Here is a 24661-nt window from a genome sequence, read left to right on the forward strand (position 1 = left end):
CTGATAACATGTAATCGCGTTGTTTGCCAAGAAAATGTCGCGTTATGGTGTCGCGAACATCTTACTAGAGGAAGTGGAAGGTGACATCCTGTTCAGACAGAAAGTCGCATCTGGTAAGAGCACTCTGTCTCTTTTATACCTTCGTCGTAAAAGCAGACGCTTTCGCTTACGAGAACAGGGCTTATACGCTATACTATGTCGCTGCTCCCCCTTGCCAAAATCCAGTTCTAATCCAACACAATCCAGTTGTAAGCCAACACAAGCCAAGTCTAAGCCATCTGATTGGGCGCCATTAGCTCCGCCCACGTCTCGTTGATTGGCCCATGCTAAGCCGTCTGATCGTTGAGTGGTTGACCGTAGCTCCGCTCCTTTATGCTAATGAGTTGGCCTGGCTCCGCCCACTTCACGTTGATTGGCCCATGTTAAGCCCACTGATCGTTGATTAGTTGACCGTAGCTCTACCCCTTTTATACTGATTGCTTGGCTCCGCCCACTTCACGCTGATTGGTGCATGCTGATCGCTGAGCAGAGCTCCGCTCCTTTATGCTAATTAACCGGCTCCATTGAATGGCCACTCTAACCCTACTGATCACTCTCCACATTTTCCAGACTTTCTAAGCGCTCTGATTGGCCGTCCCCAATCTAAGCCTGCCGATTGGTCATCGCTGGCCCATTCTAAACCCACTGATTGGCTGGCAGTCCTGATTGGCCATTCTGAGCCTACTGAACTTAGCCTTCACCAGTGTCCGCCAGACGGTGTGCTCGGCAGTGGCTCCACTGTGGCTCTATCTCAGATGTCCAAACTTACCTCGTTAGAGTACCACCAGATGGCGCAACTCTTTACTGGCTCTGCCTTCTTCATGCTGATTGGTCCATTCTAAGCCTACTGATCCAGACTTCTAATCCAGACCACGCTATGCCTACTGATTGGCCCTTCAGGCTGATTGGTCCATTCTAAGCCTACCAATAGCCCACCCTGATTGGTCCACGCTAAGCCTACTGCACAGTGATTGGCTAGCCTGAATTTGTCGGCACCGGGCAGTGGCTTTAGACAAGACACAACAATTGTTGATTTCAACTTTTATTTGGTATAACAGCCTCTTGCCATTGGTCCATCTGTGGGTTGGTCAACTGCATCAGAGAGATCATTGGTCACTCATGTATCGATCCACTCATTGGTCCATAATTCTATGAGGTCATCTCTTGCACTCATTGCTAGCCGGTCACTCAGCTCCCTCGGTATAGATGCCATCTGCTATTGGTTCATCTAACTGCAAGTGGTCCTCTCGTTGGCGCATCTACACTGGAAGTGGCCACTCACCCAACTGCTATTGGTCCATTGAACTGCAGGCACTCATTGGTCACTCACACTCATCTCTAGATAAGATAATATAAGTTTAACTGTGTTTAAGTGTAGCCAGGTTTATTGGAACCTTCTACTGAATTGGTTCACATTTCTATCCGGTCATCTCTTGCGCTTATTGCTAGCCGGTTACTCAGCTCCGTCAGTAGACACCAACTGCTATTGGTTCATCTAACTGCAAGTGGTCTGCTCATTGGCCCATCTGACTACAAGCGTCTCATTGGTCACTCACAGCCACTCATGGCCACTCATCTCTAGAGCTCCCTAACAGGCTCTAACTGCGATTGGTCACTTCCACTCATCGCTAGATCTAACTGCTATTGGTCCGTCGAACTGCAAGCCACTCATTGGTCACTCCCTCTAATCTCTAGATAAGATAAGATAAGTTTAAGAGGACATACCACCCCCTGTTTTCTATCTGAACTTTGCATAGGTTTTGTGGCTGAACTACGAGACAGATCGGATTGCGGAAACTTTCATTGGAAAGGTGACGTCAAGACCTCTTAACTCTGGGAACTGAAATATTGCTCTAGCGTTGTAATTTTTTTTACGGACCCCTGAAGGTGGGAACCCCTCTGTTTTCTATGTGAACTTTGCATAGGTTTTGTGGCTGAACTACGAGACAGATCGGAATGCGGAAACTTTCATCAGAAAGGTGACGTCAAGATCTCTTAACCCTGGGAACTGAAATATCGCTCCAGCGTTGTATTTTTTTTAAAAAAGAAAAGACAAAAACAAATTTTGTCGCTACCCAGCTTCAAAAAATCCAAATAAATAAATGAAAGCAAATAAAAACAATCCGCTTCTGAGGTTAACCGGCGACATGTTTCAGGATTCAAATGACGCGTTTTTTGTGTGTTCCTAGCATTCTGTTTTTCCAAAAAAGATTTTAAAGTGAGTACAGGCATGCATCCAAGGCGTTTACCACTGATTCCGGAAGATGGCGCCGTCCGCTCGCAGCGCCCGAACGTAGTCCGCTTGTAAACATCCTCGTATTGCGCAGCAGCTGATCGGCGTCCGTGGTTTCGGTTTGCCGTGAAGTGACCAATTCGTGGCTAAGTTACGCGTTTTTTTCACTTTCCTGTCCTGTTCATTTGCTCTCTGTCCTTCTGTGTTTTCTGCGTGTTCATCATATTTACCCATTATGGCTCGAAGTCACGTCTACGGACAACGGAAACGTAAGAAGAAGGACTTTGCGAATTTACGTGGTAGAGGCGGCATGTGACGGAACCTGCGGATTTGAGAGATTTTGGTAATGCAGGATGCTCCAGCTGTGCTGTTCCGAGTGATCGTTGCACTTCGACGAGTCCACATCGCACAGATACCGTTGTAGGCTCAACCTTTGGTGGTAGTGTTGTTGCTCAAACTGTAAGTGATGCCGGTCGGAATGCTTGTTTCGCTTCGAGCACAAGCGAAATTCGTCCTTCAAATTCGTCATTTGCTGATTCAGCTGAGATAGATAATGTAGTCCCCTGCAGTTCAGGTTGTGACGAGCTTGCCAGTTCCAGAGCAAGTCCCGTTCCAACCACTGCCGCTGTTACACCCAGTTGATCTCAATCTTTCGATACTGGCAATGTTCACCAGACACAGAGTCAGCGCACAAGCAGTGTGAATGGTCGGCGTATAGTGGAGATTGAACACTTCTTCTCGTCTTTGCAAAGTTTGTCGGTACATAGTCCGTTTGGTTGCGGCCTGGCTGACATGGAAATTGTATCAGAACATCGGCGAGGTCTGTGTAGCTCTTTCAGTTTGAAGTGCAGGATGTGTCTGAGGAAAGATGTAGTCACAACGGAGGCACCAGTTGATCAACTTCTTCAACAACGCATGGACGTCAATTCCTCAGCAGTGAACGGTATCGTGTCTATAGGTTCTGGTTTCTCAGGCCTTCTCGAGCTCCTAGGTGCTCTGGACATACCCGGCATGGGTAGTAGCACGTAGAGTAAGTATCAGGATATTGTTGCTAAAGGAATCGATAAAACAGCTTGGGAAGAAATAAGAAAAGCAGGCAGTGAGGAAGCTTGGTTAGCTATGGAGGCTGGGGACGTCGATGCTGACGGTTTTCCTATAATTACGGTCGTTGCCGATGGTGCTTGGTGCAAGCGTTCATACAAGAACAAGCACGACGCTCTTTCTGGCTCGGTAAGTAAATATTTTTATCTACACTAAATAAAGGTGCCCGAAAAAGAAGGATTTATCTTGCACACCGCTTGGCAGACGGGATATACAGGAAGTCTGTGCAAACCATTTGCGGAAAGACAATATGAGCATTTATTTGGAGGAAAAAGTTGACCCCTCTGGTGCTATTAGTGGCACTGCTGTCTTTTGGTAAACACACTTACTAGAGTGGTATTCATCCTGTGGCATGAGTTTGTACGATAAGCATACAGATGCATAATTGCTGGAAACATTGTCATTGCGGGTAGAGTTTTGTGGAATACAATCCTGACATTTTTTCGTTTTTGCAGGCTGTAATTGTTGGGTACCGCACAAAGAAAGTACTGTTCCTAGGCGTCCGGAACAAATTTTGTACACTGTGCGCAAGTTGCAAGGCAGGGTCGAGCCCAAAAAAGCATCTGTGCTTCAAGAACTGGGAGAGCAGCTCTACCAGTACGGAGAAGGATATCGTCGTTGAAGGCTTCAGGCGCAGCATTGAGTTGCACGGGGTAAAGTACTTGCAGTTGATCGCTGACGGTGATTCGAGCACATACAAGTCAATTCTTGAAGCTGCACCGTACCAGCATCAGGTAGTTCAGAAGATAGGATGTCGCAACCACCTTCTTCGAAACTATGTAAGTCGTCTTCGAGATATTGCTTTGGCAAAGACAACAACCCCCATTCCCCCATCGCTGAAGAAGCTACTTCTCGATAATGCTGTTCGACTAAGAGTTGGAGTTGCTAGGGCTATTCACTATCGCAAAGAGCAGGCTGAGTTCAGCAAACAAGATCAGATTCGGAACCTGGTGGCTGATATCCGTAATGGGCCACTCCATGTGTTCAGCGACCACGCAAAATGTGCAGTGGTACAAAAGAAGGGGAAGTCAATCACGTCCCAGAGCTCAGGAAATGCGGACTTTTCAATGAAATCCTTGTAGCGATGAGTCGTTTGGCAAACAATGGTAGCAGCTTGATCCTTGACGTTAACAATAATGCTGCAGAACATTTCAATTCTCTCGTTGCAAAGTTTTCTGGCGGGAAAAGAATAAACTTTTCCCAGAGGTGATCATTCGGAATGCGGGCTTCAGGGGCTGTCGTGTCTTTCGACTCTAAGCAGTACCATCGTGCTGTACATAAGGCAGTGTACAACACCAGCCCTGGGAGGTATGCAAAAATTATGCTGAAGCGTAAAGCAGCTGTTCGTGCTGCTTGCATAAGGCATCGGAGTTCTGGGGCTGCTCGCTGTAAGCGTTCACTTGAAGGTGCGCCTTGCAAGCGTGCTTCCAGCGACAACCACTATGGTTCCATAGTGGATGCCCCAGACATGAACCACGATGACTATGTTGAAGCTGCTGCGGCGTACCCCTGTGGAGGGGTGTGAGGTCATCATGGTATTCTACCTTGGCTTGAGTGTATAGCAAAGCTGTCCCCAAACCGTCGTTCTTCCCAGGCATTGTTGAAACACGTCCGCACATTGATGCTATATGTGTGAGGCCATCATGGTATTGTACCTTGGCTTGAGTGTATGAAAATTGTGGAAAGAAACATGAATGGTGTTCCTAGCACTTTTGAAGCTCCACCAGCCTGTTCAGATGTCGACATCCTGATTATGAATCCATTTTGATATTTTGACAAGGTCGGTAAGTATCATAATTGTGCAGAGGTGTCTCCCAACTGTCGCCAGTTCCCCGCATTGTTGAGCACGAGCAACATCCCAACATGTTGCCCTGCGTTACGTCCTCTTGCCATCTTGCCTTTACTTGGGTGTCATTTCAACATATGAAAATTGCCTTTTCAGATTCAGGTTTCCAGAACTACTGCAGATATGATGGCCAGACGCCCAAAGGTCAAACTTCCTAAGTGTTACTGTCTTTATCTGTCATTTGAAAATTTCCCACTCTCTCCCTGATTATGAAGCACATGCCCTTGCCAGTGTTGTACCTGGTTCAGCATTATGTGGCCAATGATGAATGGTACCCTGCTGGACATTTTTTTTCCATAAACACACACTCTGAGGCCTTAGCTGCCAACTGACAAGCAAGGAAACTCGTTGCTGAGTAACACGTTCCAAGTTTTTACTATTCCCATATTATGAATCTGGCTCTGTCCACCAGGATGCTATATGTTGATGCCTTCATGACCTTCATGTCCAAGTGCGCCTACATGCAGCGGACTGTATGGTACTTCATTATGTGTTTATGCCACATCGCCAATGATGAAATGTGCTCTGTTGGATACTGTATCCACGAATGAACATTCTGAGGCTACAAGCATGAGCTGGTACGCATAAGTAATGCAGAAAACGTGACGATGTATACATGCTGCGTTCTTCAATAAAATATCTCCAATCTACCAATAGTGAACACATGCTACTGATTTCTTTTTAATCTTTCGGGTGCTGGCTGTCTAGGATTTTCTGCTTGCAGGAATCTGTGAACCAGTGGTTACTAACAACGGCTATTGGTCACCTTGACCAGATTTCATCTGAAGAAAAACTTGAGTCCCGGGGGAACACTGCAAACACATCTGTACGGACCACAATAAAAATTTGAGGAAAAATACATTTTTTTCCCTTGAAAAGCTTGCTATGAAGCATAATATATTTTATTAACCAAAACATATCGCACGAGTTGCACCCGTAGGAAAATACCCAGCCATCTCATTCAGGCTACAGTGGGCATCAGTGACTCGCACTCATAGTGGCAAGCAATGCAGTAGTCTTTCAATTTCAAATTTCACACGCATTATCATGCACCACCTCGCTGTGTTTAGAGTTCCTGCTCCAGGAAATATCACGGGGAGGGGGGCATATGTGCGCTGGACCAACTTCTAAGGAAACTACTGGTCTCAGGGTGCCTAGGGTAACGAGCAGACAGCCCAGCCGGAAGCTGGCAGACGGCATGCATCCATTACAAAATCGCCATTGGAATGATGATAGTTGTTTACAAAATTTTATCGGGCAGGTCTTGTGTAAGATGTGGGCCATTTGTACACTAATCTTGGGACAAAGTATGCGATGGCAGGAGGAACAGGTTACAAAAAGCTTTGGCTACGTTGTTGCTGCTGACAGAAGTGAGCATAGGATTGGGGATCAGATGACGTGGTTGTTACAATACAGCAGGTAATGGTGGTAACAGCGTTCTGTGTCGTCATGATATGGCGGCTAAAATGGTGAGCGTTCACCACGGTGAGCGCACAGGCCTGCATGTACTCGTGGGGTGTCCCTTAGCACGACATTCTTCACACGACTCCATTGGCTTGAGTACGATGCCACGACGCGGACCCGGTGCTTTCAGCCATCGTCCATAGCGTTTCACGAGGGCTGTGCGGAGGATGCCTGCTAGGCACGATAACCCCCGTCCCCTCGAAATGTGATAGCCATCCCGTGAAAGCATCCCCTCTTTCACCTCCTTGTTCCTGGTAAAGACCTTGTGCTGAAAAAGATATTTGAACATATATACGGAATGTTTTTGCAAACAGCACTTCACAATGACAGCAATACAAATAAACCGGAATTCCTGGTAGGCATGTGCCAGTACTTCGTACGCATTTTATTTTCGGAAAAATTGCGCGATAAAAAGCAACTGGAAACTAGCTTTGTGATACTTGAATTACAAACAGGTACCGCATCAAGACCATCACCTGTTTGTAATTCAAGCACCACAAAGGTAGCCCCAGCTACTTTTTGTCGCACTGTTTTTCCAAAACTAACGAGCATTATAAAATACCTGCCATGACCACCAGGAAGTTCCAGAGTTAGCGTTCGAGAAGCGACTACTCACGTCAATGCTCAACACCGTAGCGTCACCGGCACGGACAGCTGGAATCGTGCACAGCATCGCGTTATATCCCTGAATTGTGCCAGAAAGTTCAGGCCGCCTTGTCTGTGGCATCAGCTTATACAGGAATGTATGCTCCGCGTAGCCTTTCGCCACCTCAACGGTATCCTGTGAAAGAAGCCAATTCATGAAAATGAATCTTCCCTGGCGTGTCAGAGGTAATGGGTTTTAGCAGCACAGAGATTGAAATCGTTGCAATCTGTACTTACTGAGACTTCCCGCAAAACAGCTGCGGCACTCTTCCCATCCTGGATATCGTTGCCACCGATATACATGACGATCAAGTCTACTGCTAGGTGCCGTCGATGGATTTTTTCTCTCAGACGGGCCGCTGTAGCTCCGGGATAGCTAAAAGTGACGATTTCCACGTCAGAGTCCACGAACAACCTGTCGCGCGTCATAAACTTCAGCTGGCTACTGCCAACCAACGCGCCTTTCATCGTGTACGTTTCTCTGGGATCACAATGCGTGATGCGGCGAACTGCAAAGTCAGTTTGAACGCTAAACAAGTAAATCTCCGAAGAAGCTGCAAGGGAGAACCATGCGTGCGTCTGTGCCGTGCGCGAGACGCAGTTGTCGCCGTTGCGTAGTCCTCCTCTCCACAGCTGTCTGGTCGTCTGCTCGCTGAGGTCGACGTGACCACCAAGCCTTTGGCAGCCCGCTCGTGCAGACGCGGATGTTCTGTGACGGGGCCCACACAACAAACCCACCGCATGCAAAAATATAAATAAAATCAAATGCATTTGTGGTGTTTTGCACATTGGTTTAGGGCCTTATGGATCAGCCAAACCAAATATAGTGGGATGACCACGTGGGGACGTTTGCCACAAGATTTCGCGGCACGCTACCCAAACCCGGATTTATTTGTCATGAGCATTCTGCATGTATTCCTAAGAATCCTTCGCTGTAGTGGGACTATCATATGTTTAAACGCTGAAAACAACAAATTATTTATCGAGCGGTCAAAAGCTTCCTTTTATGAACTGTATATGCACCGCGGAAAGGATGGAAATTCTCCAGCAATCTCTGACGGTGAAAATGAAATCATAGTTCGATTGCCGCGGAAATAAACACTTTCTTTTATTTGTGAATCGGATAGTCCGCAATTGATGCAAACTACACTATGATAAACAGTCGCGTCCGAAATATCGAATATTCAGACAAACAATTCAACACGTCAGCCTGAACAGACTGGAAGACAGGTTGCTTTATCTTGGAATTATGAAATTTTTATCGTGGTTGAGGAAGGCCCGGCTAGCATTAAACCCCATAAAAAAGTAACAATAATACAGTGAAGGAAGTAACAAATTGATACCTGCCGTCTGCACGCACACTGTATCACGAAATTGGCCAAATCCGGCGGCCATTTACTCAAAATCGCGGCCAAAATTTTGGCACGATTTTCGGGTATGTTATGGAGCTATCTTTCCCGAGAACACAGAAAGAAAATTGGAATGGACAAATGGAACTGGCCATCGGGCCCGCTGCGAGCCTGGGGAACACTTAGAGCAGAGGTGGGTTTGGATAGGGCCTCAGTATGGAAATATTGGTGTATGGGCAGGGCACGGGCCTGAAAATCCGGCCCATGCAGTGCTCTATACCCCTTTTCAAGAGGCGACTACAGTGCCAAAATGCGCATGACCTGTGCATACGTGCACTGTTTGGTTTGTTTGATAGCTGAAGAAACTCGTGACGGGGGACAAGACAGCTGTTTCTATAGAAAAGCGCTATCACGCATTTTGTTTTCCCAAATGTTCGCGTAAGCCAGACGGACACTTGGTAGTTTGACGAAATGGGCATTTGGACCGTATGACGTGCAACCCATTATTTGAGGGTGAAATCCATACCCGACCCCTAAATCCTCTGACAAGACCCGCCACCCGCGCTCTACCAGAAAATGAAATCCGCACCCAACCAGACCCGACCAGCAGGGGCTGCGGCGCCTTTGTTTACTTATTATTTGGTATGATCTTTTCTCTTCGTTGTTGTTGCTGTTGCCGTTGCTTGTTCGTGGCCGACCCGCCAGCAGTGCTTGTGTCAAAAACTGCCCGCAACAGACCCGCTACCCGCGGGAAACTCCAAACCGGGATCCGCACCGCAGGATAGAGCGTGTCGTGCAGAACCCTGCACTACGCCTGAAAACTCCGCACTTCGGCTTTCCTCTTGATCAGCGTCTCACTCTGCTTCACGGAGAGAGCGGTGTCGTGTGTACGCGGTTGCTCCTCTCTGGCTTTGTTGAAGGACGCTCCTTCTGCTGTCCAAACGCGCCCACCACGTCTGTGGGCCCCAACGTGTGTGAGTGCATGTGTGTGGAATTTGGAGTAGCAAGCCGTAGTCATCTGGCTGACATCTCCTAACCCCTTTGAAGAAGAAGAACCGAGACCCGACACAAACATTCAGCTGTCGAGTCTCATGAAGTCTGTTGACGTACATGCCGCACCATGGTATGTGTTGTCGAGTCTGAACCTGGCACGGGCACGTGCGAAAAACGTAAAGCCCGGCCCGACAAGGCCCGCGCAATGCTCTAAAGGGGAGTGCGAAACCCTATCGCTAGCAATTTGCTAGCAGTCCTGTGCGAGTGCCCCGGCCTTGAGTTCTACTATGAAATAAAGCGAGCCAATTGAGGGAGCGCTTTCACGACACCAATCGACAGCAACGAACGCCGTGGTTCAACAGCGTAAATATCACTGGCAAGAAAAGCAGGGATGTTTTGCAACGGGATGTTGCAGTGTCATATGACCGTCGACAACCCCGCGTCCTTTCTGGATACCGTTGCCTCTGACAAAAATCGCTATTCAGCTCAACTGGAGTCCCCCTATACTCTCAGGGACACGTGATCCTGTGACACCACGAAAAGTGAAAACTACGATCACGATATCACGAATAGACACCTCCACGGACAGTCTCTGCGTATCGGGTGAAAAGCTTTAGCCCGCTGCTACCGATCAGAGCAATCTTCATCCACGAGAAAGCGAGGTGGTAACGGCATGTTCGAGAAATGCCAGTAAAACGTACACACCAAACAGCAAGCGCGAAACAACCAAATCCACCGCGCAAAAGCAAATCGGGGAAAGGAGGAAATCTAAAAATAAAGGAAACACCCTTTAGGAGGAAAGGAAAAGGAAGGTTCCCTACACATACAATAGATGGCACCGGTTGTATACTTGCGCCCTCTTTGCAAAGGAGGCTGAGGCTGGCGATGGACAGCTGCAACGCGGGTGTGAAAAAAGGTCCATTCTAACTGCATTGGTGACTCATTTCTACCCAACTGCTTATTGGTTCATACTTGTAGCTAGAGCGCCAGCGTTAGAAGGCTCATTCATTGCTGAGCATTACAAAACATGAATAAAACAGCTTACATCAACATGCCGCCGCCTCCTGCTGTTCACACCACTCATAGCCACAGTTGCTAATGGGGGAAAAACAAACAAACTTGTTCAGGGTACGATGTACACATCTCGAAACACACTCTAACCACCTACATAGAACACGAGTAAAGTTTGCTTGACCTGGTTGCATGTGTGCATTAGGTGACCCTGGGAACAAGCGTAGGATCGTTTTTCCTACAGTGCGTTCTTTGCATTTCAACATAAAAATTGATTTCAATGGTTATCAAGCAGAATGGCAAAGAAAATCCACAAATGGCGTGATGCTAAGCATCGAAGCCCGCACGCGTTCGAAATAAAATAGCTGAGCAGGAAGAAGCACGTGATCGAGAAAATATCGATAGTTGCTGCTGTGGAGAGAAGCTGGTTTGAGAGAAAAACAATTTGAATGATCAAGAAACCATATAGAGCTGTGAAGCTTGGGCTTGTTTTTGTTTTAGACAGCGTGCGTTGCACTTGAACATACGGAATTAACTAAATCAAGCAGAATGACAAAGCATAGTGGTGTTATGCGGTGAAGCTCAAGATTGTTTCTCGCACTGACGCTCCAAAGCTTATTAAACAAACTGGTTGGTGCTATGCAGTGAAGCTTCGCACGTACTCAATCTTAAAAAGAAGACTAAACCCACGCTGAGTAGGAAGAAACACAATTTCAGATTGCCTTCAGAGCTCTCCCAGAACATTCTGTGCAAACATAGCCAGCGTATATTTCATGCAACACACCTCGCACACGTTCCTTCGAAACAAAGCACTACTGAACAATAAGAAGCACCATTAGAAATATAAGTTCAGGGTGATCACACAACTTCGCACTATGAACAAGTTCATCTCAGAACAAATGTGCTCACCATGGGCGCGTTAGGTTCGTGCTCCGGGAACATTCCCTCTTTCAGGGGATCACTTAACACCTCCAAAGTGACTTCCGGTGCACGTTCCCGGGTGCACCCTGCGCACCCCTTCTTCGGAGCCGGGGAGCCGGAGAACGCTGGGGAAGAGCGAGGAAAGTTCCGGAGCGTGACGCATGTTCCGGTGTACTGCCTTTCGAAATGGCGCAACCGTTGGAACACGTTGCAACCGCCCATGCTCTTTGTGTTTCCGGAATCATCGGATGTCGGCGCTAAATAGTTATACGATTATAGAGGACTGCTATGATCTACTGCTATGTTTACTTAAAAGCAGACGACAAAAGAAAGCTCGATAGGCGGCGCGCGCTCAGCGGCTCTGGCGCTCGGCTTCCGGATAGGCTCACAAACACCATTAAGTAGAGACACCAATGGTACGTTCCCCTGAAAACCCGGGTTATGGCGCTCGGGAGCCTGCTTAACGCGCCCCTTGCGAGCATCGCAGACGGGCACATAGATTCACGGGCACATATATTCACGAGCACCATGCAGCAATATCTGAAGCACGAATTTCCGGCGGCACGTGGACAGCTCATGCGACTTTAGCCTGCCCATGTAGCCGTATATTGCGGTTTCAGACAGTGTGCGTTCAACATAAGGAATTAACTAAATCAAGCGCAGAATGATAAAGCACAGTGATACTATGTGATGAGGCTCTCACTAACGCTCCAACGCTTATTAAACCGAAATTGGTTGGCGCTATGCTGTGAAGCTTCGCGCGTACTCAATCTTAAAAAGAACACTCAACCCAAGCTGAGTATAAAGAAACATAATTTGAGATTGCTTTCCGCAGAACATCCTGCGCAAATATAGTCAGCGTACATTCGCACCTCTGCGTTCCTTCTAAACAGAGCACTACTGGAAGCACCAATATTAGAAATATAAATTTAGGATGATGCAATGCTCGTCGCATTATGAACAAGTTAATCTCATCAAAAAAAATGGGCTCACCTTAAGAGCATCACAGACGGGCACATAGATTCACAAAGTCGCGGTACAGCAGGGCACTAATTTCGGCCACGTGGACAGCTTACACGATTTTAGCCTGCCCGCGCACACCTCCCAACATGCGCCGATATAGACACACCAAAATGTCGCGCACCTTCCAGGTTCACAAGTCTACCCCCATGTCGTCAAAGACCGTGCTCAGCTTACCGTGCCAGCCGCACAGAAAACTAGATAGCCGGAACACAGGCGTGTAATATACCCCTCTCGGTCCGTGCCCCAACGTGTTGGGGCCATCTGTTTTATATTAATGCTCGCTTGTTTCCCCACGGTTGCAAGTCCGTGAAACTTGGTCACCTTGAAGATGAGCCTGCCACAACGTGTTCGAGCCATCTGTTTTATATCAAAGCTTCGGAGGTCGTAAATCACGTTTTCCGAGTCATCGAGGCCACTCGTATTAAAACGTATACCGAAAGTAAACAGTGATCACACAACGCTATGCGAAGAAAAAAATCCCTGAGTCCACGTCAAAGCGGACCACCTGTCATAGCCTGCTCATTGCCGAAACAAGCTTTCTGTAAACAAAAGGGTTCGCTTATGCAGTTTGGTCTCCAAGAAGTTCCAAATGGAGTTGTCCCTCGCAGCTAACGTGAGCGCGCATCATATATCACGGGCTGTTCCTGCGTGATTGTGTAAACAAAGTCGCACCACCCTCCAACGGCGCTTTATATACAACTCATTTGAGTTCCGTGAAGCTACTTGCGACAGTCGACTCTGTCCAGCGCACGGCGAGGAAGGTACGTCTTGCTATTGTCTTCAAGATGAGGAAAGTTAGGTAATGGTTGTTCTCATTTTCAGTTCATTCGGTGTGCGTAGAAGCTTGCACTGAGAAGTAAGCAAGATATGTCGTCTGTTTTCGAAAAGCTTGATAAACCGGGTGATGGGGGCATTCAGAAAATGAGCATTGTTCCGGAGAACGAAAAGCTGGACTCGTTGGACTTACGCAAGGTCGACATAGTGCACGGGGAGGCTGTATACGTGGAACTCCTGATGGAAAACGAAAAACGCTTAAAGCTGTACCTACCCAGTCGTTTTAAGCGATTCACGGATGAAGAGTTGCAAGAAATGCGTGAATTATCGGATCTGAAACTAGAGAAGAGACTCATGGACGGAGTCGCATCGCCCGAAATCATCTTTACTCACGCGAAGAAAGAGCGACACGTCCCACCGAGACCGTCGAAAGTCTGCGTGTCCCACATGTAATCATCGGTAAAATAAATGTATTTCCTGTTTTAAGAGAAAAAAAAATGCTGTGTTGTGTGACGAATAAGGAAGCTATATAGATAGAACGATATGCTAGGGAGCTATGTAGTAGGATTATATAGAACGTATACTCAGCGGGTAAAGTTTGTGGAGAGCTACATAGACCAAAGGATACTACGCTTTTTAAAAGCAATTTTATATCATATCCCAAACGTAAATTGTTCTGCGGGATCAAACAAGTGAGAGCATTATGGAAAGAAGAAAACCGTTTCACAAGTGCAACACATATCATAAGTGCAACACTTTGTGATATGACATAAAATTGCTTTAAAAAAGCGTGATATCCTTTGGTCTATGCGAACTTTATGTACACAAAAAGGCCCAATGGGTGGGCAATATTCTTACCGCGCGTAGTTCGCGTTCGCGAGTGGGATTTGTTTTATATCATAAAAATAGTGGTTGCTCCATTCCTGCATTTATTTTGTGCGAACTTTATGTCACACAAATAGGCATACGCTTTCCACCAATAATCTCGCTGCTAAAAATCAATAAAGATGACGAAAGAATTGTTTTTGGCTTTAAAACATGGTGTCCGTTATTCACAACACTTTAGCGAGGACGTCTTCTAACGTGGAGACAACACGTTCCGTTCTCTCGACGACGTCGTGTGGTTCTTTTTCCAGTAGTCACGCACCACGGGGATGGAAATCCCGGCATTTATGATTGTCTCGTTGATGGGTTCTCCGTTTCTATATCGCTCCAACAGTTCCAACTTGTATCTCACAAACTGTCTTATTTTATGAGTACTCCGCACGGGAATAGCTATCAAAATGTCACTAAAATCGCTCTCTTCACCGTGTCCATTTAAAAAGTTGTTTAGGCGTTGTAAATCTGCCAGCATGCGTTTGCATACGAACTGATCCATCTCACACGACACACTGTATTTTAAAATTGGAAAATATGCATATTTATTTACCGGGCTTCGCACTTTTGCAGTTGTCGAGTCGCTGCTCATTACTTTTCTTAGTGAAGATTATGTCGGGGGATCTCTTACCATCCTTAATCTCTTCAGTGTTTCTTACAAATCTGCACCATTATATGTGTCATTTACCGCGACGTGTCCCACGCCTCACCCCAACGCATAGTACTAAAAGCCAGAACTTGTTTGAGCAAGCCGAAACAAGCGATGATATGGCAGCATGCACGCCCCGTCATTTGTATAAAGGGGAGCGGTTTCTACTTTCCATAATGCTCTGACTTGTTTCATCGCGCAGAACAATTTACGTTGTTGTAGAACATCGCCCTGTGCGCACGACACACAGAGCAACTACCTGTTTCTGCGGGGCGCGAGCCAGCAGCAACATCAACGTCCTAACGAGTGGTGGTTCAGCGCGGCACTTTCGGTCTCGAGTTGGTTGCACTTGGTCGTTTTTTTCTCTGTGGGTTTCGTTCAGCTTTCCTTGATGCCATATCGATTGTAACCCCACGCAGAACCCGCATGGGAAACCAAAACAAAGAAAAACTTCTTTTATAGGGAATTCGGGTGGTCATTTCGTAGCAACACGGCCGAGCGCTCGGAAATTGCTAGGTCGGCGACCGAGCTGGATCACGTGATCGTTGCCACCCGGACATGATTGCTAGGGAATCTAGCGGTTTTAGGTACTTGGATCACGCTAGAGGCGTCGCGGTCGCCCGTCTTCGAGTTCTGTCGACTGCTAAACCACGTGATTTCAACATGCGGGCCAATGAGGGCACACGCCACCGTTGCAGTGCGGATGTGACGACACCGGATACAGTTGAGCACCAAGGTAGAAATTTGGGGTAGTTGGTACATAGCCATGAGTAAAATCTTGCAGCCAAAGAGAGGACGAAGACACAACGGTAGAAACACACAACAGCGGAACTGCAGACTCTCAACTAAAGGATTTATTGACAATACGTCATTTAAAAGGCACAAGAAAGTAGGACACAGATAGTGATAAAGGTGAGGATAAACATGTTCCAACAAAAGTTAGTCTCCTGCAAGATAATCAATCTCGACTGGTAAGAGGGACAAAGAAGTTTGACTAACACACTTATCTCCCAGTGAGGAGATTAGGGAGGCCTCCACAATCTCTCGAACATTCTTTTCTTTGAAGCGAGCACAAATGGTTGTAGCTTCGAACAGTGGTTTACATTTGCAAGTGCGACAGTGCACCGCAAGGTGCCCAGAAGGGGTGGAGGCATCAACCTTGCATCTGTGTTCTAGAAGCCGAGTATTAACACAACGGCCACTTTGGCCAACGTATGCTCTCCCGCATGTGAGGGGAATTTTGTATACAACATGCTGCATACATGGGACCAAGTTCTGTCTATGTTTGATTTTACAGCCAGCCTTTGAGGGGTTATTGATTTTTCTGCACAAAGACCTAAGCTTAACAGGTGCAGAGAGGACGACCGGAACGCTATACCTACTTGCTACATGTTTAAGGTTGTGCGATAGGGTATGCAAGTACGGAATATTCACAGGTCTTCCATTAGGTCGCTCTCTGCTATGCTTTTCGGTCCCTTTTACTTTCCGTAGAAGGCTCTCGGCTATGCTGGCCAGCAAACACACAGGGTAACCTCCTTCTACCAACTGTTTTATCTGGGCACAAAAACTCTCCTGCATCTTGTGTTCGCATGACTTCCTTAAAGCCTCCCCCAGCTTGGCGGAAGCAATCCCACGTTTTACAATTTTTGAATGGGAAGAGCAAAAGGGCAAAACGCCCTTTACAGACCTGGGGTTATAGGACCAACAAACATGGGAAGTGCCCCGCTCAAGTCTCAAGTCGAGAAATTGCAACATGTCTTCCTGCGGGAGTTCGTACGTAAATCTGAGACCTTGTGCGTTTTTGCGAAACAATTGAAGAAAAAACTGTTCACAGGGAACTAAGGATGAGCCTTCATCTTTTCTATAGCACAGAAGAAAATCGTCTACATATCTGAAAATGTAGAACGTACAAGTGCCGACGAGAGCGTTATAAATTCTCGTATCACATGCCGATAGGTAAATGTCGCATAGTAAGGGTGAAACCGACGATCCTATAGGGGTGCCACCTTTTTGCACAAAGAAGCTATCACTTTCACTGATTATAGTGGACGAGAGATAAACATTAAGGAGTTCCATGAAGGTGGTCACACTCAACCCAGTGTCATTCTGGAAGCAGATGGGGTTGCTCCTTTCAATTAGAGACTGAACTTCTTGCAACAGGCAATCCTGGGGCACCGAGTAGAACAGTTCCTCCACATCAATTGAGAAGAACTCGAAATTGGTAAAGTTAATGTCCTGCACGCACTGGATAATCTGTGTAGAGTTCTGGACGAGAAAAGGATCCGAAAGGGGCAGACGTTTAAGGTTGTTCAGTAGGATCCTTTTCTCGTCCAGAACTCTACACAGATTATCCAGTGCGTGCAGGACATTAACTTTACCAATTTCGAGTTCTTCTCAATTGATGTGGAGGAACTGTTCTACTCGGTGCCCCAGGATTGCCTGTTGCAAGAAGTTCAGTCTCTAATTGAAAGGAGCAACCCCATCTGCTTCCAGAATGACACTGGGTTGAGTGTGACCACCTTCATGGAACTCCTTAATGTTTATCTCTCGTCCACTATAATCAGTGAAAGTGATAGCTTCTTTGTGCAAAAAGGTGGCACCCCTATAGGATCGTCGGTTTCACCCTTACTATGCGACATTTACCTATCGGCATGTGATACGAGAATTTATAACGCTCTCGTCGGCACTTGTACGTTCTACATTTTCAGATATGTAGACGATTTTCTTCTGTGCTATAGAAAAGATGAAGGCTCATCCTTAGTTCCCTGTGAACAGTTTTTTCTTCAATTGTTTCGCAAAAACGCACAAGGTCTCAGATTTACGTACGAACTCCCGCAGGAAGACATGTTGCAATTTCTCGACTTGAGACTTGAGCGGGGCACTTCCCATGTTTGTTGGTCCTATAACCCCAGGTCTGTAAAGGGCGTTTTGCCCTTTTGCTCTTCCCATTCAAAAATTGTAAAACGTGGGATTGCTTCCGCCAAGCTGGGGGAGGCTTTAAGGAAGTCATGCGAACACAAGATGCAGGAGAGTTTTTGTGCCCAGATAAAACAGTTGGTAGAAGGAGGTTACCCTGTGTGTTTGCTGGCCAGCATAGCCGAGAGCCTTCTACGGAAAGTAAAAGGGACCGAAAAGCATAGCAGAGAGCGACCTAATGGAAGACCTGTGAATATTCCGTACTTGCATACCCTATCGCACAACCTTAAACATGTAGCAAGTAGGTATAGCGTTCCGGTCGTCCTCTCTGCACCTGTTAAGCTTAGGTCTTTGTGCAGAAAAATCAATAACCCCTCAAAGGCTGGCTGTAAAATCAAACATAGACAGAACTTGGTCCCATGTATGCAGCATGTTGTATACAAAATTCCCCTCACATGCGGGAGAGCATACGTTGGCCAAAGTGGCCGTTGTGTTAATACTCGGCTTCTAGAACACAGATGCAAGGTTGATGCCTCCACCCCTTCTGGGCACCTTGCGGTGCACTGTCGCACTTGCAAATGTAAACCACTGTTCGAAGCTACAACCATTTGTGCTCGCTTCAAAGAAAAGAATGTTCGAGAGATTGTGGAGGCCTCCCTAATCTCCTCACTGGGAGATAAGTGTGTTAGTCAAACTTCTTTGTCCCTCTTACCAGTCGAGATTGATTATCTTGCAGGAGACTAACTTTTGTTGGAACATGTTTATCCTCACCTTTATCACTATCTGTGTCCTACTTTCTTGTGCCTTTTAAATGACGTATTGTCAATAAATCCTTTAGTTGAGAGTCTGCAGTTCCGCTGTTGTGTGTTTCTACCGTTGTGTCTTCGTCCTCTCTTTGGCTGCAAGATTTTACTCATGGCTCACAGTTGAGCAATCTGCTGTTCGATCGTTTTGAGACCGGGCAAAAAAAGTGCTAGTTGGCAAATTCCGAGCGCTCAGAAAGCGCCACGCGAACATGCGAGATTGCTTCATTTTGACCAAGCGAACATGACTGCTCGAGATCTGGCAAAAAAAAGTTGCTACTAAGTGACCACCCGAATTCGCCATTACTAAAAGCCAGAACTTGTTTGAGCACGCTGAAACAAGCTATAATATGGCTAGCGCGCACGCACCGTGATATGTGAAACGGTTTTCTTCTTTCCATAATGCTCTCACTTGTTTGATCGCGCAGAACAATTTACGTTTGGGATATGATATAAAATTGCTTTAAAAAAGCGTGGTATCCTTTGGCCTATGTAGCTCCCCACAAACTTTACCCGCTGAGTATACGTTCTATATAATCCTCCTACATAGCTCCCTAACATATCGTTCTATCTACAGGGTGTCCCAGAAAACGTGTTATTGAATTATAATAAAAAAACTACACCACCTAGAGTCATGCAGTCAATGGCATTTGTTCTTACTGGATTTTTGCCACCTCCTAATGTGAATGTCGTGTAACGTAAGTTTAATTATGTAAATGTTTGCGAGCTTAAGTCGGAAATTTGCCTAGTAAAGGCACTTTTTTACCCCACCAATGTAAAGAGCGTGTCTAATTTAGTCAAATTACTGCTAATTGACAGGAATACTCAGGAGCTATCCCATCGGAAAAAATAGCCGAGCATCATGCTCTACGGAGGTTGCACAGAATAGCGCACGATGAATTTTTAGCGCAGTCTTTGTCAGTCCGACGAAAGGAGGTTGGAAACCCAGCCCTCCCCCGACGTGGCAGAACGAGATAAAACAGGCACGGCTTATCACGTCCGACTTTCGCTGGGATAATGCTTTCCCTCTCCCAATTTTAGGAACTGTTACTTTTTCTACTATCACTCTGTGGGCTGGCTTCGGAACCTCCTTTCGTCGCACTGAGAGCGATTGCGCTCAAAAAGTCATCGTGCGCTATGGTCCGGTGCTCGGAAAAGCATGATATTCGGCTATTTTTTCCGATGGGATAGCTTGTGAATATCACTGTAAATTATCATGAATTTGAGTGAATTCGGCACGCACTTCATATTGGTGGGGTAAAAAAGTGAGCTTTACTTGGCAAATTTCCTAGTTCAGTTCGCAAATATTTACATAATTAAACTTAGCGTACATGACATTCACATTAGGAGGTGGCAAAAACCTAATAATAACAAATGGTGTTGACCGCATGATTCTAGGTGGCGTAGTTTTTTTATTATAATTCAATGACACGTTTTCTGGGACACCCTGTATATAGCTTCCTTATTCATAACACAACACAGCATTTTATCTCTTAAATCAGGAAATACATTCCATAAAAAAGAAAAAATAGATAGAGAGAGAGTGGAGAGAAGGAGTTTAGTTGAAGATCAACGACGTCATCTTGAAGAAAGCGGTACGAAACGGCCGCTGACCATCGCCGGGCGATGGAGCACAGAGGCAGGTTGCAAAGCATCGCAGCTATGACCACAAGTTCCGGACATGCTGTGACGTCATCATGACATGTGTGGGCAGGTTAGGACAGCTCTGGACATGCGAGGAGAAAAACACTCGTAATGCAGAGGCTGGGAAAGCAAGAGTAAATATGCTAACCATCAATAGCTAACAACAAAAATAATTAGTTACACAACAAATGAGCCCACCACGACAGGAGCGTAGAACGATGCGACTGCTCCATCTGACAGCCAGGCAGAGAACTGACTTGTAATGGTTTTTTCTCCTGTGTAAAGTCCCACAGCTGCACCCCCTAGCGGTTACTTTCTCAACTAATCTCACGACAAAATTATTAAGAATCACGCCTGCGCTACTCTCATTCCCAAGGCAGAAGAAGATAGAAAATGGCGGGGATGCACGGACAACAGTAACCAGCGTCCGACGTGCGCGCGAATGAAAATCGCAAACAAAGCGGGAACAAAGTTGGCGAAAGCATTAGTTACACAACAAATCAGCTCACCACAGCAGGAGCGCAGACTGATGCGACTGCTCCATCCGACAGACAGCCAGAAACTGAGCGAGCGCGGGGACTGCGGAGCAACCGAGCGCACGTCTGCTCCCCGCGACAGCTAGCGAGCAACTGACTGCGGCACCGCTCCGCGGCTGCTACAGCCGCCGGCTCTAAAGCGAAACGCACCGCCTCCAAAATAATGTCGCCACCGGCGCGCGTACGCTAACGATCTCTGATTGGCTGCGCAATATATGTATAAATATTGGGATGCTCATTGGTCTAAAAAACTGGCGTCAGTTTCCTTTGCGCTGATTGGGCGAGAGTCATTTGACTGAGGAGCGAGCATACGAACGCGCGAACCGCTCAACGGAAGCAGTCGAACGGAGGAGAATCACGTCTGTTCGGCCACGCGTGTTCTCTCGGACTGCAACCGTTGTGCACGCAGACGCTAGGGGGTAGTTTGAGGGTTTTGAATGCTTTAGATTTAGATTGTGGCGAACTGCTAATGTGAGAACGGAATGGCACATCCACCTCATCATCACAACAGCGGGAAGACGAACATGTGATGGAATCCCTGCACCTCCAAAGGACGCAGAAATCGTCAGAGAGGAAGTCTGCACTCTTTCCGACGTACTGCAGGTGAACGGTAAGACAAGTTTGATTACTTTTTTGTGACTGAAGGAAGTAATGCAGGTTCATCACGTTAAGTGCATTACGTACAACATTTACGAGTCACTCGCGTTAGCGGCGTTTCATTGTGCAGTGCATTGCCGTAACTTGTACGTTTCTGATATGCCGTTAATCAAATTATGTGTGGTTATGCTAGTTGCCCCTCATGCGCGTCGCAGCCGTTCATTCACTGTGATCTACGAACATTCGTGACAAATGCCTTGGTGTTCAAATACAAAATCAAGATCGATTGCCTATCATAGCAGTGATTTTCGTGCAGAGTTACGGATCATCAATATATTTTTTGTTTTGTTTTAGTTCTACCGCAGCCATCGGCAACAACGACGCACATAGCCCAGCATTGGCTTTTGAACTGCCCTTCGATGTCGAAGCACCTAAAGCTCCAGTGAAGCCTGTTACAAGACGTAAAAAGATATGTACTGTAGCTTTTTCGAGGCAGTTTCCGAGGACAAATAAAGTTGATTTGTCATACATCATCGCTTTTTGATTGTCTGCTTTGGGACAGCATGATCGTTGCTCTACAGCAAGACAGCAAGCGCCGAAGACAAACGGACGAGGCTGGGGGGATAAGGGGGACGAGAGGAGAGACGAAAAACCCCAGGAGAGAAGGGCAAGGAGGTTGGGAAAGGAGGTCGGTCTGCGCATGCGCACTGGGCCCCAGCTTTTTTCCCGCGCTGGCCAGCAGAGACGCTGTGAGTGGCTCCTGGAGATCACGTGGTTTGGGCGCCCGCCATTTTCCCTGGACCATTGCGTAAACGGCAGCTTCCGGCGGATGGCTGCTACGCGTGCGCGCGCGCTCTTAGCGCCCTCTGAGGCCACCTGCGAGAGGCTAAAAGAGAAGAGCATTCCTTCGCCCCCTGCAGGCCGTTCTCATTGGTCGTGATGTCATCCTATTGTCTCAGGGCTACACTGTTTTTTTTCCACTAATGCTCCTTTGGACAAGGTCCACCTGAAACAATAGTGTCGCGGTATGACGTCATCATGCACCTTCGTGGCTCAAGGACGCGTACGCTCTAGACAGGGGACCTATTATTTACTGAATCACTATCCCAAGATTATTTCCTTTATTCTTCTATAACGATTGCATAGGAAACTATTGCAGAAGAGCACCATGTATGAAAGCTGATCGTAGGAATTTCAAAGTCTTACTAAAACTAGACTTGCAAAAGAACAAAATATCCTAACACGTAACTCCATCAATGGTTAATAAGAGGACTAGGCACTCAACAAATCAACACAGAGTACGGGTAACAAGGAGCGCAGAACGATGCGTCTACTCCATCCGACAGCCAGACAGCCATTTTTCTATTGCTACACTTTTTTCCTGTAACGGTCAATGCATTGCTACAAATTTCGTGACGTCATCACATCCTGCCTGAAGAAGACAGCGGCAAAGACAAAGACTCCTATTATTTATTGAATCGCAAGATTATTTCCTTTGTCCGATTCTTAATGACGTTCATTTTTGCAATAAAATTCAACAAAAAAGCACTGTGCATATTAGCGATTTTCACCTCAAAGGCTCATCATGGTCATTAGAATCGCAACACCACTAAACTACCACTGCTCTTTTAAAATAATAAGTGAGACCACCCAACATCATCACTAGGCTTATGTAATACATGACCCTTTCTATGCTCGTATACTCATTGTCTGGGGCTACACCTGCCAGCAAAAAGGCGCCAAAGCCGGGGGGCAAAGTTCCATTCGCGCATGACAAAGCACAAGCCAGAACGCCTTTACGGGAACATGATGGCATTCCCACCATATTAATGATTATTGCATTGCAGTTTAGAAAAACTACTACTACAAAACTATAATTTTAGGAGCTTATTAAAATTCTACTTTCTATGAAAACTATAATTGCCCTATTACTTGGATCGCTATTAATGAAGCGCTCCAATTTTTTCTCTCTTCCCATTTCAGCCTTGTCATGCAGTGAAGCAGACTCACATCCAAAATAATTAATTTACACTGAGGGTGCCGTGCTTCAGGAATTCCTATCCTGCGCTCACATACCAGCATTTCTACATGGATACCTATAACAGCTTACTTCTTCAGCATACCGAGCTCCTAACAACATCTAACAAACAAGCAGAGAAACTCACTTCTCAGCTTTACCATGCGACTTTCTTCTGCACAAAAGCAGTCATTTGAGGAAAGAGCAGCAAAATTGCGCGCACTTGTGCTTGACTTCAAAAACTGAAGCATATGCTGATAAACTAAGAAAAAGACACTCATGTCTGGTATCAGATAATGCTGCATACACAGCTGCATTGTCCCTTCGTAAAGAAAGCACAGGACAAGGGCACAAAAATTCCTTTAAGCGAGAAGGGAAAAGGCTTAAGACGGAGCACTCAGGAATAATAGCAGAGTCACCGGACATCGCTACGCGGCTAACACAAGATAACAACAACAAGATAATAGCGGCGGGTAAAATTGCAACACTGCTAAACAAGCCCCAACATGCCATGATGTCTCAAACCAGGAAAAAAAGCACACACGCACACACAGCAGCTCATGAATGCGCAAGGAGAGGTGCTTTATTGGAATTTCTATTCCACGCTCACATACCAGCATTTCTGCACAAATACTTATAACTGCATACAGCTTGCTCCATCAACATATCGAGCAAAGTGAATCCTGACACTCAACAACATATAACAAAAAGCAAACAAATTCCATTCTCATGAACTCTTCTCTGCCGAGCGTTTCTCCTGCTCTACCTGGATGCTGACTTTTCCCCCTCACCTACATTTTGAGTAAAAGCAGTGAAAGAAGAAAAGAACCGCGAAAAATTACACGCATTTGTGTCACAGGACAGGGATACACAAATTTCCTTAAGTCCGTACCACTCAGGAATAATCGGAGAATCACCGCTTATCGCTACGCGGCTAGCACAACATGACAGCAACAAGATATTAGCGAAGGGTAAAAATTGCATCAAGAAAGACACTACTGAACAAGTCTAGACATGCGACATCGATTGCGAAAACACTGGTGATCGGGGAAAAGGGCTAAGCCTGCGGCGGGTCATCATAGAGCATACACAAGTTCATTTTTCTATTTGGCGTAAACTAAACGCGGTCTGTTTGGAAAACGACGCACAAATTTTCTTAGGGAGCAGAGAAATGTAGGAATTTCTACTCCGTGCTCAGATACCAGCATTTCTGCGCAAAAACCT

General features: G+C 46.4%; 1 protein-coding gene and 1 long non-coding RNA gene across 4 annotated transcripts; both read left to right on the forward strand.

Annotated features, from left to right (window-relative positions):
- The first annotated feature begins 2379 nt into the window (after nt 1-2379).
- LOC135397751 (uncharacterized) lies at nt 2380-6101 on the forward strand. Of its 3 annotated transcripts, none has more exons than XM_064629346.1 (3): nt 2380-3502; nt 3829-4152; nt 5316-6101. In XM_064629346.1, the coding sequence occupies exons 1-3, from the start codon at nt 3392-3394 to the stop codon at nt 5424-5426; spliced, it is 546 nt and encodes a 181-aa protein (XP_064485416.1). In that variant the 5' UTR covers nt 2380-3391; the 3' UTR covers nt 5427-6101. The 3 variants fall into 3 exon arrangements, with proteins under 3 accessions (XP_064485416.1, XP_064485415.1, XP_064485414.1); XM_064629345.1 differs by having other exon boundaries at nt 2380-2541; nt 2625-3502; nt 3829-6101; XM_064629344.1 differs by having other exon boundaries at nt 3829-6101.
- A 15040-nt stretch (nt 6102-21141) lies between these two features.
- On the forward strand, nt 21142-21953 carry LOC135397752 (uncharacterized). The gene is made up of 2 exons (XR_010423721.1): nt 21142-21433; nt 21775-21953. It is a non-coding gene; the product is annotated as an uncharacterized LOC135397752 (long non-coding RNA).
- Nucleotides 21954-24661: the final 2708 nt, after the last annotated feature.

This window comes from Ornithodoros turicata, chromosome 6, assembly GCF_037126465.1.
Source record: "Ornithodoros turicata isolate Travis chromosome 6, ASM3712646v1, whole genome shotgun sequence".
In the NCBI taxonomy this organism is placed as follows: Eukaryota; Metazoa; Arthropoda; class Arachnida; order Ixodida; family Argasidae; genus Ornithodoros; species Ornithodoros turicata.